General features: G+C 56.2%; 6 protein-coding genes across 6 annotated transcripts; 3 read left to right on the plus strand and 3 right to left on the minus strand.

Moving 5' to 3' along the window:
• Positions 1 to 400: 400 nt before the first annotated feature.
• On the minus strand, positions 401 to 2,136 carry lolP1-9 (Cytochrome P450 monooxygenase lolP1; the record flags this gene model as incomplete). Its single annotated transcript, XM_036637900.1, has 5 exons — positions 401 to 520; positions 576 to 896; positions 951 to 1,184; positions 1,236 to 1,299; positions 1,352 to 2,136. The coding sequence occupies 5 exons, from the start codon at positions 2,134 to 2,136 to the stop codon at positions 401 to 403; spliced, it is 1,524 nt and encodes a 507-aa protein (XP_036496401.1).
• Positions 2,137 to 3,409: 1,273 nt separating this feature from the next.
• BOL3 (BolA-like protein 3) lies at positions 3,410 to 3,892 on the minus strand (the record flags this gene model as incomplete). The annotated part of the gene is made up of 1 exon (XM_036637901.1): positions 3,410 to 3,892. The coding sequence occupies one exon, from the start codon at positions 3,890 to 3,892 to the stop codon at positions 3,410 to 3,412; it is 483 nt and encodes a 160-aa protein (XP_036496409.1).
• A 941-nt stretch (positions 3,893 to 4,833) lies between these two features.
• On the plus strand, positions 4,834 to 6,536 carry LIP4-2 (Lipase 4; the record flags this gene model as incomplete). The annotated part of the gene is made up of 2 exons (XM_036637902.1): positions 4,834 to 5,217; positions 5,274 to 6,536. The coding sequence occupies 2 exons, from the start codon at positions 4,834 to 4,836 to the stop codon at positions 6,534 to 6,536; spliced, it is 1,647 nt and encodes a 548-aa protein (XP_036496408.1).
• A 3,762-nt stretch (positions 6,537 to 10,298) lies between these two features.
• On the plus strand, positions 10,299 to 13,190 carry vpr-16 (Minor extracellular protease vpr; the record flags this gene model as incomplete). Its single annotated transcript, XM_036637903.1, has 4 exons — positions 10,299 to 10,415; positions 10,486 to 11,070; positions 11,167 to 11,368; positions 11,425 to 13,190. The coding sequence occupies 4 exons, from the start codon at positions 10,299 to 10,301 to the stop codon at positions 13,188 to 13,190; spliced, it is 2,670 nt and encodes an 889-aa protein (XP_036496407.1).
• Positions 13,191 to 15,187: 1,997 nt separating this feature from the next.
• CGCS363_v006055 (uncharacterized protein) lies at positions 15,188 to 16,165 on the plus strand (the record flags this gene model as incomplete). The annotated part of the gene is made up of 1 exon (XM_036637904.1): positions 15,188 to 16,165. The coding sequence occupies one exon, from the start codon at positions 15,188 to 15,190 to the stop codon at positions 16,163 to 16,165; it is 978 nt and encodes a 325-aa protein (XP_036496400.1).
• Positions 16,166 to 16,567: 402 nt separating this feature from the next.
• On the minus strand, positions 16,568 to 17,617 carry THR1-1 (Trihydroxynaphthalene reductase; the record flags this gene model as incomplete). The annotated part of the gene is made up of 3 exons (XM_036637905.1): positions 16,568 to 16,766; positions 16,820 to 17,357; positions 17,506 to 17,617. The coding sequence occupies 3 exons, from the start codon at positions 17,615 to 17,617 to the stop codon at positions 16,568 to 16,570; spliced, it is 849 nt and encodes a 282-aa protein (XP_036496405.1).
• Between the last annotated feature and the right edge of the window lie 1,490 nt (positions 17,618 to 19,107).

Below are 19,107 nucleotides of genomic sequence, written 5' to 3' on the forward strand. Positions count from 1 at the left end.
GAGAAGGTTTTGTTTCACCTGTCTTTTAGTGTCCGTGTCTGACCTGGTTCAACCACGCCCCAACTAGAGCACCTCGGGCTGCTAGACATTGACCAGAATTGAAGAACAGCAACAAGTCCTACTAACATCGTAGTGCACATTATTTTGTAGAAATTGCGTTATAATTCGATTGCGTTATTATTCTTCCTGGGAATGTCATCTTAATTTAAGGGAGGAAGATACCTCAAGATATTGACTAAGTAACATCTCACACAGCCTAGAGCTGACGATTAAGAAGTCGCGATTGTTGCTGCGTCCTGCCGAGTTGAAACAGCCCGCCGTAACTCGATCAGAATGAAAACGTTCTCTCAGATTCTATATTTCTGCTCATTCGAGTAGTCTCACCGCCATATTCTGACGTCTAGCTTGGCGCCGACTCAGTCACCTTCACCCAGAACTCATACTGCATCCACAGGTTATGGTTGATGCTATGCCATGGCCTGCCGGGATTCACAATCTGAAAGTCAAAGTTTCGAAGGAGCTGTATGAAAAACGTCAGCGGTGTGTCCTATTCGCATGACACAGGCCTGACCTACCTCAAAATAGACCTTGTTCAGCTCCATAAAGGCGACGTTCTTCCCAGAGCATCCCCACCGTCCATGACCGAACGTCAACTCCGTGGTCCTCACCATGTTGTCTCTCGTCGCTTCGTCCGCCTCGAGCCACCTCTCTGGCCGGAAGAGGTCTGCGTCCTTTCCGAAGACGTCAAGCCGGCGGATCACACCCCAGAAGTTCTGCGCGATGCGTGTGCCGCCGGGAACGAAGCGACCATCGATGGTGTCTCCTTCCGCAGGAACCTCCTTGGAGCACTGCCCCGTGAATGGGGCGTTCATCCGGAGACCCTCGTAGATAACGGCCTGGCAGGCATCGCGTTAGCTGATGTTCACCGAGAGTAAGATGTGGCCATATACCTGTAGATACGGCAGCTGTTTGCCCTCTTCAGCTGTAATCGGCGATGAGACCCGACCCTCCGCAATCGCTTTGTGGATCTCTTTCTTCAAGGTATGGTATGCATTGGGTGAGGTCAGGAGATGGAGAAAGGTCGTGCGAATAGCCGTGGCGGTGGTGTCGGAGCCGGCTGTAATCTGGAACAGAACTTCTTGCTCGGCCTGGCCCTGCGTGAGCCCGTGGCGGACGAAAGAGCCCTATCAAAGTCAGTCTCACTTCTCGCAGCAACGGCGTCTCGACAGGCTTACGAGCATGTCGCGCTCATCTTTGGCGTCAGGCCCGAACCGCTTGGCAACCACGTCTCTTGCAACTCTGCAGTGCCAGTCAGTGCCAGCGAAGATGCAAACAACACAGAGTAACTCACCCCATCATCTTTCCCATTCCAGACTTATCCGTTGGCTTCGGCCCAACAGTCCCCAACACCCATTTCGACCAGAACAGAGTACACAGATACGGCACCTCGCCCAACATCTGCAGAATCTGCACAACATCCTCCGTTGTCTTGATGTACTCATGGATATCCGAGTCAGTCGCCATATACCCAAACGCCTTCCCGTACGCAATCTCCGTAATCACGTCGAGCGTAAAGTACTGCGCCACCCTCCCAAAGTCCATCGGCTTCATATCCTCGCCCTTAGTAACATACTTCCGCCGGATAAGCTCCATCAGCCCCGCCAGCTGGCTATCAATCCCGCTCTCGAGCGCGTCGTTCTCCTTGCCCGAGTACGCGCCCGCGACCTGCGCCTTCATCCTGTCGTGCTTGCGGATGTCGCGGATGCTGAACATGGCCTCCTCGTGCGGGTTGAACTTGGCCGCGTTGTACCACGAGGAGCGGTTGTACGTCGACCGCGCGCCGTTCATCCGCCGGAACATGTCCGGATCGTCGGTGACGAGGTCGTTGGGCCCGATGCAGACCAAGGAGCCGTGCTCGCGGTTCAGGCGGGTGAAGGTCTCGGCGGGGCGGCCGGTGCGGGAGTTGAGGATGTTCCAGAGGTAGGAGAACCGGGCGAGCGCGGGGCCGGGGAACGCTCGCAGGCGGCGCCATGCTGCGATCGAGGTGGCGATGTAGTAGATTGCGAAGGCGAGGAGCAGGTTGACCGGCGAGAAGTAGGTGGCCATATCTGAGGCTGCAATGTCTGGAAAAGCCATGATGGCGGAAGACACCAGATGCTGGTGAGGGATCAAGGATCAAGAGCCATCCCACTCGGGACGGACCTCATACAGCACTTTTATCTGGCTTCTATGGTCCCTTTGGCCCCGGCTTTCGTGCTACGTCTAACGAGGGGCAGAAGCATTGCATCCCCGTCTGTTGTCACATCGTTCTGGGTCTGATGACGATGCTGACAGCATCTCTTCGGGTCCAGAGTGACTTCCGGGTCCTCGGCGCCGGGGTCCTGTTGTCTCATGGGTCTTCTGGTCCGGGCCACATTCACAAATCGGGGCACGATGGGCGCATCCTCGAATCTCGTCCAGTGATTTCATATATATCATTGTTCCACGCAGTATGATTGCCTACCAAAAAGCACAAATCCCGGCGTTGCATTCTCTAACGGTTCGCCAAAATCTGACTGCATCTTGCCCCTGTCGCCAAAGCGACCCAGCCAATCGAGGGCTGATGTGTTGTCTGGGCGTGCTGCTGCAGCAAGGGTCGGCACTTCCATGAGCCGATACGGCGATCGCTTGATTGGATGATGAAATGGAGCTCGGAAGGTGTCTGCTGAGCGTGAAGAAGAATTTTGTGATTTTTGAATTGGGGGTTGCAAGGAAACCGAGGAGACCTGTGGTAAGCTGACGATCTCGGCCGAGTCCACGGCGGATCATTGCCAGCCTGTCACAAGCCGAATCTCGCCGAAGGCCTGTCAGCTTCATAACGCAAGTCCCTTGCGAAAAAAGTCCCCAACCCTGGACGGAGGTCCTGGAGGCTGGAGAAAGAAGTCCGGACGACCCATAAAGGGTCCCACTAGGCGGGCAGGAGGAGTAATACGACGCTTGTCATTGGCCAGATTCCCGACGAAAGTCAAAATAGCAGATCTTGACAGATGCTTCGAAGACTCCAGGGTATGAGAGATGGGATTTGGAAGAACGCATGTGTTGTTGTCTGCAGAAACAAAACCGCATCGCACTTGGCCGCGGTCTGACCGTTGAACACTCTTGGGGGAGAGTGGGAGGAACACACGACTAGACGTAAACCAACGCCTCTTGCCCGTTCCGAACTGTGGTATCAAGCCATTCAGTCACTCGTATGCGGCGTACCAGTGTAAAATCTCTTTCATGCTGTATTTCCCGTCGTCTCAGCCCTATCTTGGAGGGGAGTTGCCATTGAGGTATAAATATGTCCGTACACCGCCGTTTATAGTACAATCATGCCGCCGCAGCATTCCATCTTTCCGTCATTGTATATCATTCCGTCCGTGAACGCAGCTCAAGGGGCCTTCGTCCGCAGCTGGATGCCGTGCCACTGCTTCACCATGTCTCCCAGCACCGCGTTGACCATGCGCTGCTGCTTCAGCATGTTGGCGCCCTTGAACTTGGCCGAGGTGATGTCGATCGCGTACATGGAGCCGCAGCCGCCGGAGACGTCCTGCACGATGAGCTCTGAGGGGGAGAACTCGGCCACCAGCTTGTCCCATATCGTCGACTCGGCGGCATCGAGGTGGTCGGGCTTCTCGAGTGGTGCGGTCTCCGTCGCGGAGGAGTAGGTGCGCTTGGAGAGTGTCGCGGGCCTCAATGTAGATGCGGATTGACATGTAAATGGGGAAGAGACTGCGGTCGTTCGAGGAGAAATAGCGGAAGAGGAGTAGGTTCTCGCGGCGATCGGGAAGCTTGTTGCGGAAGCCCTGGCGACGAGGGTGTTTGATGCGGGCTTGGAGAGCGCAATTGCGCGTCGGCACGATCTGCAGAGCATATTGAGGTTTCTGAGTCGAAATTCTGCGTATATATACTGTTTGAAACTTGGAGGAACCGTAATTGTCTGGCGGGGTCGTGATGTTGAGGCCGTTGATGTCAAATTGACTTTCCCGACGAGGAGCTAAGAATCGGAAGCTTTGATCCCAAATTTCTAAGCTCGGCTCGGTTGACGTCAATGGCGGGCGGTCTTCATCCGACAATTAGCCGACATATGCTGTGTTCGTACACAGTGTGTCGCCATACGCACGGTGTCTCACTCACAGCGTCCCATCGTGAGAACCACTCCACCGAGTCAACTCATCGCAATCACATGCCTTCACAAGAAGCAGCCATGCTCACAGATAACCAATCATCAAGGTGAGATCGTACAGCCTTCATCATCTATCTCAATCCCAAGCTCATAAATTTCAGCAGGCTCTCATCTTTGGCCGTCAGAGACCCGACTTCAGTGCAACCCTGGATGGCCTCAATTCTTCCGTCCGACCCTCGGCTCTCTCTCGAGATGCAGACGCCTTCCTGCAGCAACTCGCCTCGTGGTGCCGGAAAGTCATTATCGAAAGCCCATGACGCCTATCACCGTCCTTCGTAATGTCCGCCCCCTGGCCCTCAACCCCAAGTCGAGATCGCTCCCCGGCCGGCTCATAGGCCATCGACAGCGTCCCCCGCATCCCCCGCATTCTTCCCCAATGATTTACCCCAGACGGCAGACGCTTATTTCTTCCGGCCCCTGGTAAATCAGGACGATGAGCTTTTCAAAGCGGTTGTTCATTTTCCTCCAATCACGCCAGGGGCCAACGATGCTTTTCCTGTGGTTCAGCCACAATTTGATGAGCAGCGCAGCGGCATGTCCGCGCGCTGTCGGCCGTATAAAAGGGGGAGAGCGATGGAATCATGAGGAGAAGGGTTCTTAGGCAAGGCGGCTGCTTCTGGCTCTTTGAAATGACGCGTTTGTACTGTTTAGCCACTGCGGCTTTGGCCTGCCTCCGGGCTGTGGCTGCTCAGGAGCCTACGGCCCAGGTGGTCAACGGCACATACAGGGGCATACATCTCTCCGACTGGGACCAAGATGCCTTTCTAGGCGTTCCTTTTGCCCAGCCTCCTGTCGGCCAGCTCAGATACCGCTGGCCTCAAAGCCTCAATACTTCTTTCGATGAGGTCCGAGATGCGACACAGCAAGGCTACAGCTGTATGCAGTACCGCGGAACCTTCAACATGTCGGAAGACTGCCTGACGCTGAACGTCGTTCGACCTGCTGGGAAGCCCGAGAAGCCATTGCCGGTTTTAGTTTGGATATACGGAGGTGGTCTGTACACGGGCTCTATTGTAAGTTCATCAACTTCAACTTACACTGTCCTAAGTTTGACTGACGATGCAATCAGGCGGACCCTCAATACAACCTGTCAGGCATCGTCAAGGTCAGCCAGGACATGGGTGAGCCTATCATCAGCGTCGCCATGAACTACCGTCTCAACATGTACGGTTTCCTCCAAACCCCGGCCCTCCTAGCCGAAGGATCCAGCAACGCAGGCCTCCTCGACCAAAGGCTGGCTCTCAGGTGGATCCAGGAGAACATCGCCGCGTTCGGCGGAGACCCGGACCGGGTCACAATCTGGGGTGAAAGCGCCGGCGCCCAGTCGATCGCCTACCACCTCTTCAGCTACGACGGCCGCGACGACGGTCTCTACCGCGCCGCGATCCTCGAAAGCGGCGGCCCGACGGGCGCGCAGGTCCAGGACCTGGCGTACTACACCGTCCCCGTCGAGAACCTCACCCGCACGACCGGCTGCTGGACCGCCAAAGACCAGCTCGCCTGCCTCCGCGGCCTCAGCCAGGACGACCTTTTCGCGGCCAAGCCCAGCCAGGTCTGGAACCCGCTCGTCGACGGCGACTTCCTGACGGGGTACCCGAGCCAGCTGATCCGCGAGGGCAAGTACGTCAAGGTGCCCCTCCTGACGGGCGCCAACAGCGATGAGGGCATCAACTTCAACCCCAACAGCCCGAAGCCCGACACCGAGCAGAACCTGCTCAACGGGTTCATGTTCTGGCGCTCCTACGCGCTCTCGCCGCCGACGATCCGGAGGCTGTTCGAGCTGTACCCTAACGACCCGTGCACGCAGCCGCCGCACTCCATCTGGAACTGCTCCGTGTACCCCGCCAAGGGCCTGCAGTGGCGGCGCGGCGCCTCGATCGGCGGGGACCTGGTCATGATCTCGGGCCGGCGGAAGATGTGCGAGCTGTACGCGGGCGAGGCGGGGCAGCCGGTGTACAGCTACCGGTTCGACCAGCGGTTGTGGAACAGGGCTGAGCTGGACGGCGTGCAGCACTTTGACAATGTCGCGTTCAGCTTCCAGAACATCAGTGGATTGTTGGGGCCGTCGCCGGAGTATGATAGCCATCTGGAGTTGGCGCGGGGTATTGGGCAGGCGTATGTGAGGTTCGTCAATGACCTGGATCCCAATGCAAAGGCTGGTAATGTCACGAAGCGGGACGGGCTGCTGCCGTACTGGCCCAAGTATGACCTCGCGGCACCGAAGAACCTGGTCCTGAATGCTAGCAACAGCTTCGTGGAAGATGATACCTGGAGGAAAGAGGGAATTGAGTACATCAACTCATACGAGGTTGCGAGGGAGCTACTTGCATGATAGATTGTCATAGATGCTTGGGCTTTTGGAGAGGTCAAAAGCTGTTTCTCTAGAGTAATTCATACCCGTCGCATATGTATTTACCGTCTTTCAGAGAATCTTCGGAACACAGATGGTTTAAAAGGCTGTATATCCTCATTACAGCAAGCGGCAATCTGAAGTCCCGTCTTCATGATGCTCAGACGTCGTGGAGGAATGTATTGGGTACATGAGTGGCGACCATCTACGAGCGACCCTCCGGCAGCTTTGGGTGAATTCATTGGACACTAGCAACACACGAACAGGCCAAAGGTCGTCAGAATAAAATGCGATATGGAACCCGCCGACCAACCTTCCGTCTGCCACGCTTCTCTTCAGTGGAGCATGTTGGCCTTATCCACGCTCTTGCCTCTTGGCCAGCCTTTCAGGGCCTGTTCTGCCATGCAAAAACCAAGAATGCCCAGCCGGCATGCACGCAGCGGACCGGGCTACGACGGTGGCATCTGTAAGGCACAGCTCCATATCATCCCGGAAAGCTGGGTTGATCAGCTAACGCGAGCAGTGGCATGCATCCACCACCTTCCACTCCTCTAGTCTGGGGTTCCTTAAAGATCGCCGCAGTCTTCTACATGAGAAAGAGCCGGCATCCCGAGATTTGAGTATGACGGAAACACTGTCTATTTCACCCCCGCCTGGGTTGAACAGTGTCCGGTTGAGACATGTGTTGAGTCATCGGCGTGTAACTGTCTTGGATGAACCGACCGTTAAAGGCGTGGCCCTTAGGGTCGTTTACTCAAGCAACATTACGTTCTACAGATGCTGGATGAAGCTCTTCTTGCGACGGATAAGTGCGTCGCATGTTTTACAATTGATCATTTCCTTAGGCCTCTGTGGCCATGAGCACGTGCAAGCCTGAAGTGCTGAATCGGCAGCAAAGAACCGCACGAGGTTGACAAAGTTGGGCCTAAACCTAGCTTCCGAGCGCTTCGCGTGTTCCGCGGCGAACAGAGTTAAGAATCTCATTAAGGTTAAATACCAATAACCGCCGGAACCAATTCCTCGTGGGCGAGGGAATGCTAATAGCGCTGACCACTGGGAGGTAGGGGATGCCCGGCGATCTTCCGATTGCCCCCGGCAGAAGCAGAGTCAGTGAGCCCCTCAACGCAATTTTTAGGTTAATGGAGTGGATGGCGCCGCGGAAATGGCATTCTGTTCACCTTCCCGAAACCTCCCAAGAGCCCGTTTGTGGCTTTGTAAACATAAATGAATTGGGTACTCATTCGCCACACCTGCATATCAAAAGTTCGTCAACTTGCTCAGTCCGATGCGAAGCTTACTCCGGAAAGTCATGAAGACCGGCGGCCTGTTCCCGATGCCCAGCTTCGCCCCCGAAGAGCCAACAGGGGCCCAGCCCCTTTTCGGTTTAAAGCAAACAAACAGGCCGTTAGACGGTGGTCCGGGCGTATCAATACTGGGCCGTCTTTCTTTTGTTTCCCCTGCGACCTCCACCTCCGGTCGCATCGTCCCGTCTTGTGTCCTCTTGGAAGTTGAGCCAGATATGCCGTGTACTGTCACGCTGTAACCCCTCAGTTTCCCCCTCATTATCGAATGCAAAACATTCAGCATGCCTCTACTACGACCTCATCCATATGCTCGAGTGGTGTCAAAATCACATTAAGCCGTGCAGCGTTGCTCTGCAGACCCGTCGACCGTCCGCATCCCGCGAGCCTCTCTTTCTCTGTTCTCTGTGCGTCCGGGCAATGGCCGGGGTTGTGGCCACCGCGTTATCGACTTTTCGGCAGGTGAATCGGATGGCAGGCCCCAGAAGGGACGGGGGCAGCCATGAATGATGGGATGATGGGCCGTGGTTGCCCCCTCATTCAGCCCTTCCAGAGCCGTCTGTCTTCTTCCCATCATTCATCTCCCCCTCCACCGTGTCGTCCACTTTGTCTTTCAGCTGTGCGGGGACCGGTCTATTGATGCGGAAGAATAGGCGATGGCGGCTAGCAAAGGTTCCTCTGCAAAGATGGCCTGCCGGATTGAACTTGACCGTCTCGGCCGTCACGAATCGAGGCCAAACGACCTTCTGTTTTCTGCCAACTTTGCGCCCGGTTACCTAAAACCCAATTTCCTGTTCATCTGGACTCTGAACTCTGGACTCTGGAGTTTTGGGAGTAGCAGCAGCAGCAGCACCACTGCCATTGACGTGCCACATGCCACGTCCAACGCAATCGCCCGAACCCACATCACGGCCAGGATGTCCGTCCCCGCGTGGATGCTGCCGTCGTACCTGAAGCTCCACACAACACGAGGCCATTCAGGTACGCACCAAACAGCGTCTGCGATGCACTGCTACCACGGCAGTCGAGTTGCCTTGGCCTCTTGGCTCGGGGCGTAACTTTCCATCACCCTCGAACAGAGGATCACAGGCACCATGTCGTATGGTCTCAAGTTTATCAGAATCTGGACGTTCACAATCGATGACGACTGATGTTGATAGTCTTCCTGAATCCTGATAGGAGCAGACCCCTTCCGGGTTAATCTTGTTCGCAGCGAACGAAACATGCGACGATGAACGCCTCTCAGCCAATTGCTGATCACCAATTCGGTTTGACATCAAACACTGTCACTGTCAACCGATGGCACTAAGTCTGCCACAATGTCCTTTTGCCGTCGGCAACAAGCATGGCTGGCCCTGTCCGCCCGCGCCTCTTCCAACGCCCTCAACGGTCAACAACCTAAAGACGAGACGAACACAAAGAAGGGTGGCGCCGCTTCGGCGTGTGCCCAGAGATCTCTCCAACGAACCCATCCCGATCTCCCGCGTCTGCCAATCGCCCTCCAGCGATAGAAAAGACAGCCTGCATCAGCCGACGGCGAGCTCGCCACCAACTGACCCGTTCAAGTTTCCCGTACGGCGGAGAGAAGCAGTGACCATTTCCCGGTCCACCATGATTTGGGTCTTGGACCAGGGACCCCAGCTCGAACAGCAACAACACCTCTCTGTCTCTCTCTCGACTCTCACCAACGAGATGCGGAGACACTTACCCAGATAGGAAGGCCATCTGGGCAGAAAGCTCCAATGACCAGGGCCAATTAATCAATCATGCTTCCCTCCACCACTAAGGAGCCTCATTCAGGCAGCTCAGAAAGCATCGTTTAATATGCTGATCGCCAGGCCAGGCTCTCCTTTTTTTCTGCTTCCTTCTTTGCGCGGTCGCATTCCGTCGCGACGCACTGCAGCAGCGCAGACTGTGCACATTGCTCCCTGCAATTTCTCATGTCCCGGCCGGGATGTCGCCTCTCCTCTGCAGCGAGACCTGCTTGAGGTCTCCATGTTGGAACATTGGGTAGACAACCCGGCCATAGCTCACTCCGTGATCCCATCTAATCCCTGCTCAAGCATACAAACCTACCCCGGACGCTATCGCGTGCCACCGTCCACTGGCACCGCGCCTTTGCAGACGACCTGCATGGCTCGCTCGCTCGCATTTTCCCGTCCATCCTCCACCTTCCTGGCCAAGCAAGCGTCTGGACCCCCATTCATTTCATGACGACAACGACATGGCCCATGGACTGATTCTCTGGAGGGTCCGCTTGGGCTAGAGGGCCTGTCTTGCTCAGGTCCCCGGCCAGTTGAGCCCCCCACCACCAATGTACGGGTTGCGATACGACGTGGTGCAGATGAACTTATAAAAGTTGTGCCCCCCGGCGCGCAGCGTTCATGATGCTTCTTCCCTCGCCAGCTCCGGTCTCCCCCAGGTCATCCGTCAGCCAGACATCATGGTTCGTAGCAGTCTCTTGCTGCCGCTTCTTGCGGCGGCTTCCGCCATCCAGGGAAAGTCGACTTCCCCCAAGACCGTTCCCGGTGCCTTCATCGTTGAGTTGGAGGACGGACAGGTAAGCTACTCACACAATCCCCCGTAGTGCTCTCAACCACGCAGAGTTTACTCACAGACGAAACCCGCAGGACGCCTCCGACTTCTTCGCCGAGGCCGAGTCCGACACCATCACCCGCATGAACCTGACCTACTCCCTGTTCAAGGGCGCGTCGCTGCAGTTCAAGAACCTCGACACCGCCGACGAGAAGGCCGCGAAGCTGGCGCAGCTCCCGTCCGTCAAGGCCATGTACCCCGTGCGGACGTACAGCATCCCCAAGCCCGAGGTCGTCTGGACCGGCAAGCAGGGCCGCGACTACATCGACCTCAAGAAGCGCCAGGAGGGCGAGGACGTCTTCTCGACGCACCTCATGACGCAGGTCGACAAGCTGCACGCCGACGGCGTCAGCGGAAAGGGCATCAAGGTCGCCGTCATCGACACCGGCATCGACTACCTCCACCCCGCGCTCGGCGGCTGCTTCGGCTCCGACTGCCTGGTCAGCTACGGAACCGACTTCGTCGGCGACGCGTACGACGGCTACAACGAGCACTTCCCCGACCCCGACCCGATGGACTGCGGCGGTCATGGAACCCACGTTGCTGGCATTATTGCCGCTCAGAGCAACCCCTTCGGTTTCACCGGTACTGCTCCCGGTGTCACTCTTGGTGCTTACAAGGTACGTAACATCAATGTGGTTGCTCAGTGATCATCCGGTTGCCGGATGTGACCCACAATCTTATTACCAAAGTTCCGATCTGACTGTTCGATCTAGGTCTTTGGCTGCGAGGGCGAGGTCAGCAACGACGTCCTGATCGCCGCTTACAACCGCGCCTTCGAGGACGGCAGCAACATCATCACTGCCTCTATCGGTGGTCCCTCTGGCTGGACCGATGAGCCGTGGGCCGCCACCGTCTCCAGAATCGTCGATGCCGGCGTTCCCTGCACTGTCTCCGCCGGTAACTCTGGTGATCAGGGTATGAGATGACTTTTTAAATCATTCTGAAATGTCCCATGCTAAGAATAACTGCAGGTATCTTCTTTGCTTCCACCGCTGCCTCTGGCAAGCACGTCACCGCCATCGCCTCGTTCGACAACGTCATCACCCCCGCCGTCCTCATCGAGGAGTCTTACACCATCGCCGGCGGCGAGGAGAAGAACTTCACCTACACCCCCGGTGAGCCCGATGCTTGGGCCGGCGTCTCTCTCCCCCTCTGGGCCGTGAGCACCGACTCTACTTCCACCGAGGCTCTGGGCTGCGATGCTTACCCTGCCGGCACCCCCGACCTGAGCGACAAGATCGTCCTCATCAAGCGCGGAACCTGCACCTTCGTCGCCAAGGCCCAGAACGCTGCTGCCGCTGGTGCCAAGTACATCATGCTGTACAACAACGCCCCCGGCGCTGGCTCCGTCTCCGTGACCACCGTCCCTGAGATCCTTGCCATCGGCATGACCCCCCCTGAGAACGCCGCCCCTTGGCTCGAGGCTCTCGCCGCCGGCCAGGAGGTCATCCTCAACATGGGCGACCCTGCTGAGGCCGAGCAGGTCCTCACCGAGGCTGCCAACAACGCCACCGGCGGCTCTGTCTCTACCTTCAGCTCCTGGGGCCCCAACTGGGACGCCTACTCCAAGCCCCAGTTCGGTGCCGTCGGAGGCAACGTCCTCAGCACCTACCCCAGAGCCCTCGGCAGCTACGCCGTTCTCTCCGGTACCTCCATGTCGTGCCCTCAGACCGCCGGCATCGTCGCCCTCATCGCCGAGGTCCGCAAGACCCTCGACCCCGCCACCATCGAGAACGTCCTCTCCGCCAACGCCAACCCCGTCAAGTTCAACGACGGTACCGGCTTCGGCGAGCTCCTCGCCCCCATCGCCCAACAGGGTGCCGGCCTCGTCCAGGCCTACGACGCCGCCCACGCCTCCGCCATCCTCAGCGTTTCCAACCTCTCCTTCAACGACACCGACAACTTCATCCCCGAGCTGAACTTCACCATCAAGAACACCGGCTCCGCCGACGTCACCTACGAGCTGAGCAACATCGGCGCCGCCACCGCCTACACCTTCGCCGCCGCCGGCGACCTCTTCCCCGCCACCTTCCCCAATGACCTTTCCGCCGAGTACGCCACCCTCGCCTTCAGCGAGGACAAGGTCTCCGTCCCCGCCGGCGGCGAGGCCACCGTCCTCGTCACCCCGACGCCCCCCGCCGGCCTCGTCGCCGAGCGCCTCCCTGTCTGGTCTGGCTACATCGCCCTCAACGGCACCGACGGCACCAGCCTCATCCTCCCCTACCAGGGCATCGCCGGCAGCCTCCACAGCCACGTCACCCTCGACGTCGCCATCATGACCACCTCCACCAGCGCCAAGGCCGAGGAGTTTGAGGAGGTCCCCTCCAACTACACCTACATCCTCCCGCCCCCGGGCACCGCCAACGAGACCGACGCCGTGCTGCCCGCCCTCGCCGTCAACATGGCCTTCGGCTCCCCCTTCGTCCGCGCCGACCTCGTGCCGCTCACCAGCTGCGCGCCCAACATCACCAAGGAGGTCTTCGGCACCAAGACCATCGGCCAGCCGCGCTCCTTCCCTTACCTGTACGTCTCGCGCGGCGTCTTCTCCGTCAACTGGGACGGCCAGCTCGACGACGGTACTTATGCCCCCGCGGGCAAGTACAAGTTCGCCGTCAAGTCGCTCCGCGTCTTTGGCGATGCGTCCAAGCTGGAGGAGTACGACGTCACTGAGACGCAGCCGTTCCGTATCCAGTACGGCGGTGTTAACCAGACTGCGCCTGCGAAACGTTGGTTCTAGATAATGTGATAATAGTCATGTCTCTACGACATTTTCCCTCTTCTTGTAAATAGCTTTTGAATCACAAAGAATTGTCTGGTATCTATTATGATTCCGTGTCCTCAGCCTGAATGTCTGCAGCAGTGTGAAAGACCTCAAATCATCCGTCCGCTAGGTTAATGCATCAGCTGTTAACATATCTTACACAAGACCCCCCCACGTCGATGGCTCTTGATGTTTGTTTCCTTGCGTTCGTCTCCTTTCCAAACGAAGATTTCGTATTGTTTGCTAAATGCACTCTCGCTGTTCCCGTACGTAGACTGCACATATGTGACGTACTTCAGGTTGCTTAGATTTGTGCGAGTTGGCGGATTGGTCTTCGTGTTGCTAGCAAAGTCCGATTTCCATCTGTGCATGCTTCACTGATGAATCACCTCGCTGCAATGCAGGGATAGCTTGTTGTAACATTGCCTTCTTTTCAGACTGTTACATTGCCTTCGGTCGTATAGAGCATTGAGGTCCGTTTTCGCTTCACGCTTGCTTGGGCCTCTATCTCAGCTTCGGAACCCTTCGCGATGTCAGCCATGAAAAATGCGAAGATGTGATGGAAGGGGGGCAAGTTTGAGAAAACGAAAGTTTACAAGCTCCTTGGGATGCAGTAGTCTTCTCCGATTATCCTTGAGAATTACCATCTCTGTCATATGTCGAGAAGCCGGCAATACATACCTGGTATGGCATCGGACTCACAATCCAGAAGGACTTAGTCGATTGCAGACGCCGACGCGGCGGGAACGGAGCTCCAGTCTCACTGCCCAAACGGAGTGGAGCCGCCACTGGCCGGGCCATTTTCGAATCGAAACCACTTCCTGTTGTGGCCTGGATCCGGTTCCCGAGCTCGGCATCGGACACCCATCAAGGGGCGCACGCCGACTTCTGGCTCCGGCTCATGCGTCCCATCTTTTCACCGGCCTCGGTTTCGGCTGTCGGACGAGTCGGCAGCACCACCTTGGTAAAAGTCCCGTGAAAGAAAGTTTGCAAACGCCCAATAGGGGAGCGCATGATTACTCGATGGGGAAATTTGACGTGATATTGCGTGTTTGCGAAGACCAGATGATGGAAGGCAACTTAGATAAGAATCTGGAACGATGGCCTGGAATTTTCGGTACACCGAATCCAACAGTCCGGGTCCTGACAGGTTGTCAACCGAGGTTTCAATGGTCACCTCAGTGCCTCCACCGGTTCGTCCACTGCATTGGTATGGTGATGGACTCTACGTGACGTTATCCTGCTTCCCCTTTGGTTCAATGGCCTGGACCTGTGTCAGTTTTGTGATGCATCACGGTACGTCGGTACTAAATCGATGGTACACGGGAATTGCGTTCGTGGAAGATTCAGAATTCGATTGCAAGGTCGCAGGCGCACTGTTTATCGCATTAGATCGCAGAGTTTCCACATGAGTCCTTAGAATCACGTCGTGATTGAACCGTCGGGAGACTGAGCTTCAGATAACGTTGATGAATTAGGAGACATCTCATACACCGAGGGACATCTATCAACCTGCTCGTAGGCGTTAAGATGCCAAGCCTATTCCGTACAAACCAAATGGAGATCTTCAATCCTCCAGGCGACCACCATCCCTTTAATTGTCTAGTCGGAACGCCAACGTTCTTTTTTTTGTGAAGTTGACCAATCTCGAGCATGGCAACGACCCGCCAAGGCCACATTCGAGTCCGACCCGGCAAATGGGCTTCATTGCAATAGTTGTGAATCACCTCGTGCCACAAATTTCGAATGGTCCGCGCTAAAATCCTACGTGAGCTCTAATGAAACCCGAGCTCTGAAAGCTAGCATCATCAGTAGTGGCGCAGTATGTGCTACGTTAGCTTCGTGTTGCGCCACAACATGCACTCGACAATGTTAAGTTGAACCTTCCCCGCCCTCGGCCGCGTGTTCACGAACAGCCATCTCACTAACCTCTCGAATAACCCCCAGAGCCCACACGTCTCCATCCAAACACCATGGATCGCAAAAGTATTATCGAAAAGCTGACCTCAGCTGAGTCCTCTCAGCACAGGCCGATTATGACGATGGTCAATGGCGACAACACCTGGCTCATATCAATTCCTCGACCAGCCGGCGCAAAAGGCAAAGCATTCTACCACATCATGCAGGACCCTTGGCTCGTCGGAGATGTCTTAACCCTCTATGCGTGGATCCTTCGCTTGCGTCACCCCCAAAAGGAAGCCTTCGACAGCTTGGCCGGGATTGAAAGCTGGGTCGAAGAGATCGAGACCTCGGCAGGTGGCTCGAAAGACGAGGGCGAACCGTGGCTGGATGCGGTTCTCGTCACTCACATACTCGCCGACCATATGCATGAAGAGACGTTGCGGACTTTCGATGCTAGCACCAGGGTCTTTGCTGTCAAGGAGCCGGCAGCGGTTATATCGTCGTGGAAGCACTTCGACAACGTTGTCGTCATACCAGACTTTGTGCGCAGCACAGACACGACGTGGCCCAGCATTCCCGAAATACCAAGCTGGCTCTCCGTTTTCCGCATCCCAGACGAGTGCGCGGTGTATCCGGTTTTGTACCATTGCATGGTAATCAGCTTCACTGGCGCCGATGGAAAGAGCGAGGTGATTCTGTATTCTCCGCACGGGGTCGACCCGGATGCTGTCGAAGCCGCACAGAAAGCGAGTCCGGAGTCGAGTGTGTTGGCGATGATACACCCGCTTCACAAGACTGGTCTCATGGAGAAAGGCACAACGCTCGGGGTCACGAACGGTTTGAAGATTGTACGAAAGAGCGAGCCGAAGTACTGGTTGGGAACTCATGATGACAAGATCCAGTATTCCGGGCTTCTGAGTTGGATGTTTAATCACGGCCGCTTGACGTTGGACGATGGTCTTGAGGAGGAAGCTAGAGAGACTGGACAGAAATTGCCGAGGCCAAATCTCGTAGAGGTTGGAAATGGCTGTAGTTATATTCTTGTGTAAACACTGCCAACCATTTAGTTATTGCAGTTGAGAACGCAAATCATATGGGCATAACACATACGTCCAAGAAGTCCATAACAGGAATAAATGGTTTTGCTATCGGGGCGAATGCGATTAAATAAATCCGACCATGAAATCCATATAACAAGAATTGGCGATTATAATAGTGATTGCAGTATCAAGGTTGATAGAAAAAAAATAACTTGGTGATTGTAGAACTGAAACGTATGAGCTAGGCGGCATAAATTCAAAGTGATCGGAGACAGTATGTGCTAATTTCTAATGAGGCATACGCCTTTATTGATTATAAGTCCCGTATCTTTAGTCTAAGATGTACAGGTGATCCAATCTACTAATACCCGGCCCCAGTAATCCGTAACTCCGATTATATTAGGTAGCAATTTACATGCAGGCGGCACCGTCGATGCCGAGGACCTTGCCGTTAATCCACTCACCGTCCTGGGAAGCCAGGAAGCAGACGACGCGGGCAATGTCGATGGGGAGACCGACACGGTGCATGGGGGACCAGCCAGCGGCGTACTCATCGACACCCTCATCGTCGAGCTCAGTGCCGTTGGGGATGTACTCGCGGCAGACGTCACTGGGATGATATTAGAGCTGGAAAGTCTTTTGTGGGTTGTCAGAAATGCTTACCGGTACATGTCAGTCTTGATGCCACCGGGAGCAACAGCGTTGACAGTGATCTTCTTGTCACCGAAGTCGATGGCCATGCAGCGGACGAAGGTCTCGATGGTACCCTTGGATCCGGAGTAGACGGCGTGCTTGGGGACACCCTTGGCCTGGCCAGTGATGGAGCCCATCAGGATGAGGCGGCCACCGACCTCGAGGTTCTTGTAGGCCTCGCGGGCGACGAAGAACTGGCCACGGGTGTTGATGCTGAAGACGCGGTCGAACTCCTCGGGGGTGACGTCCTTGACGTGGCCGAAAGAGACGACACCGGAGTTGGAGCAGACGACGTCGAGCTTGCCGAAGATCTTCTTGGCCTCGGCGAACATCTTGACGATCTGGTCAACGTCGGAGACGTTGGCCTTGATGGAAGCGGCGTCAGAGCCGGACTTCTTGATGGCCTGGACGACCTCCTCGGCGGTCTCGGCGCTGTTGGCGTAGTTGACGATGACCTTCGCACCACGACGGCCAAGCTCCATAGCCATCTCGCGACCAATGCCACGGCCTATAGCAACCATTGTTAGTTGCATGAACCTTCTCACGAGATCGGACGAACTAGACCCCGAAATGTATCACGAAAGCCATGACTAAAGTCTGCCGGCAATCGAGGTGTGCACCGTCCAGGGAAAATAGGAAGTATCAGATGGACTTACCGGCACCGGTGACGAGAGCGACCTTGCCCTCAAGGGACGCAGACGCCAGACCCAGAGGGCCGGGAATGCGGTCGTACTTGGAACCCTTAGACTCGGAGGTAAGGCCAGGCATTTTGACTGATTTGAAGGGGTTGGATTAAATCGGGGAAATGGTGTTTATATTGAAGAAAAGGTATCGTCGAGATAGACCGAGGAGAAGTCGATTGGTTGTTGAGTGAGAGTGGTGATTGAGTTCTGCTGAGCTGTTTCGAGAACCGGATTGGGAGACGGAAACCTGGGTATTAAATACGACATTTTGACATGTTTGATCGTGTACGTGTTGGCGTCGGTTGGTTTCCCGCGTCTCCATCACAACGTTGCGATCGCCCGACCGACCGACCATGGTTCAGGAGACAGAAGCGTGTGCCTGAGCCTGTTCGTCGCACCGGAGGCCCGTGGAGAGACCGCCGGACATGGACGTGCGCTTCTCGGACGTCCGTGAAACGACACCATTTCGGTCGCTAGTCTGCGGCCACATTGGACCAACGCATCGCTTCCCGCACCAAAAAGCGAGAGCCGAGTGAGCGCCACATAGTCCATCCCTATTCTTTTTTGCTGATCGTCCCTGAGCTAGCGTTGCGTGCCCCCATTTCGCAAAAGTCAGGTCGGTCCCTTGGCGCCGCATCCACATTCTAAGGATAGACGCCGCTTGTGTACATACGCAGCCAACCTTACGCAACCTAACCTCGCTCCCACGCAACCCTTCCTGCAGGAAGTTATTTCAACGAGGCCGCCCGGACCGAGCCCCGGACGCAGGCCAAGGCGGACTGGCGGACTGTTCCACCGTGACGGGCCCCCTTTGCTCGGTCTTGGGCTCTATCCCAAAGACATCATTGGCTTCCCTTGGGCTTGTTCTTAACCACGACGCCGGTCGCTCTTCCGTTCGGCGCGATGCCCCTCTTGAGGTCTCTCTCCTGAACTTCGCGTGCCTTACTCGCGCTTCTCTCGCTATTCCGACGAATGCAGCATCCGATGCGCGAGCGGATGGGGCCGATTCCCTCGGGAGGGAAGCGATGGTCCCAGGACTGAAGAGAGGCCGGGGTCCCCCGGGGCTCACCTCCACATCCCGGCACGGATCACCACGTCGTAGGATTGACGCCTTACGTTGCCGGTCAACAGCAGAACATGGCGGCGCCACGAGTCTCAACGTCGTCCGAGAGGATCAGTGCTACATCCGCAGATGAGACTGCGTTTGCAGATTGCAGTCCGGACTCCAGCAGCATTCCGCTCGCCGGCCGTGAAGATGTCAGTTGGTGATGGTTCATGAACGAAAATAGCAGACTCAATGTGACGATGTCAAGAGGATGAAGTCCTAGATGTGAAGTTGTCAAGGTTCAATGCTACAGCTTCCGTCTCATGATCACAGGTCGTAGTGGAACCGCCTTCAAATTTCATGTGTGAACGGCACCCTTGGCAAAGGCACATCGGGCCTCAACTTACCGAGCGAACGGTTCCGCAACCCCCACAGGATTCGGGGTGGATGCTGATGTCCAGCATCCCATTCCGATCCTTTCGTCGGCAATGGGGCCGTCTAAAGATTCCAAAGTCCTCTCGGCGACGGTG

This window comes from Colletotrichum siamense, assembly GCF_013390195.1.
Source record: "Colletotrichum siamense strain Cg363 chromosome Unknown KSG_Cg363_contig04, whole genome shotgun sequence".
Classification (NCBI taxonomy): Eukaryota; Fungi; Ascomycota; class Sordariomycetes; order Glomerellales; family Glomerellaceae; genus Colletotrichum; species Colletotrichum siamense.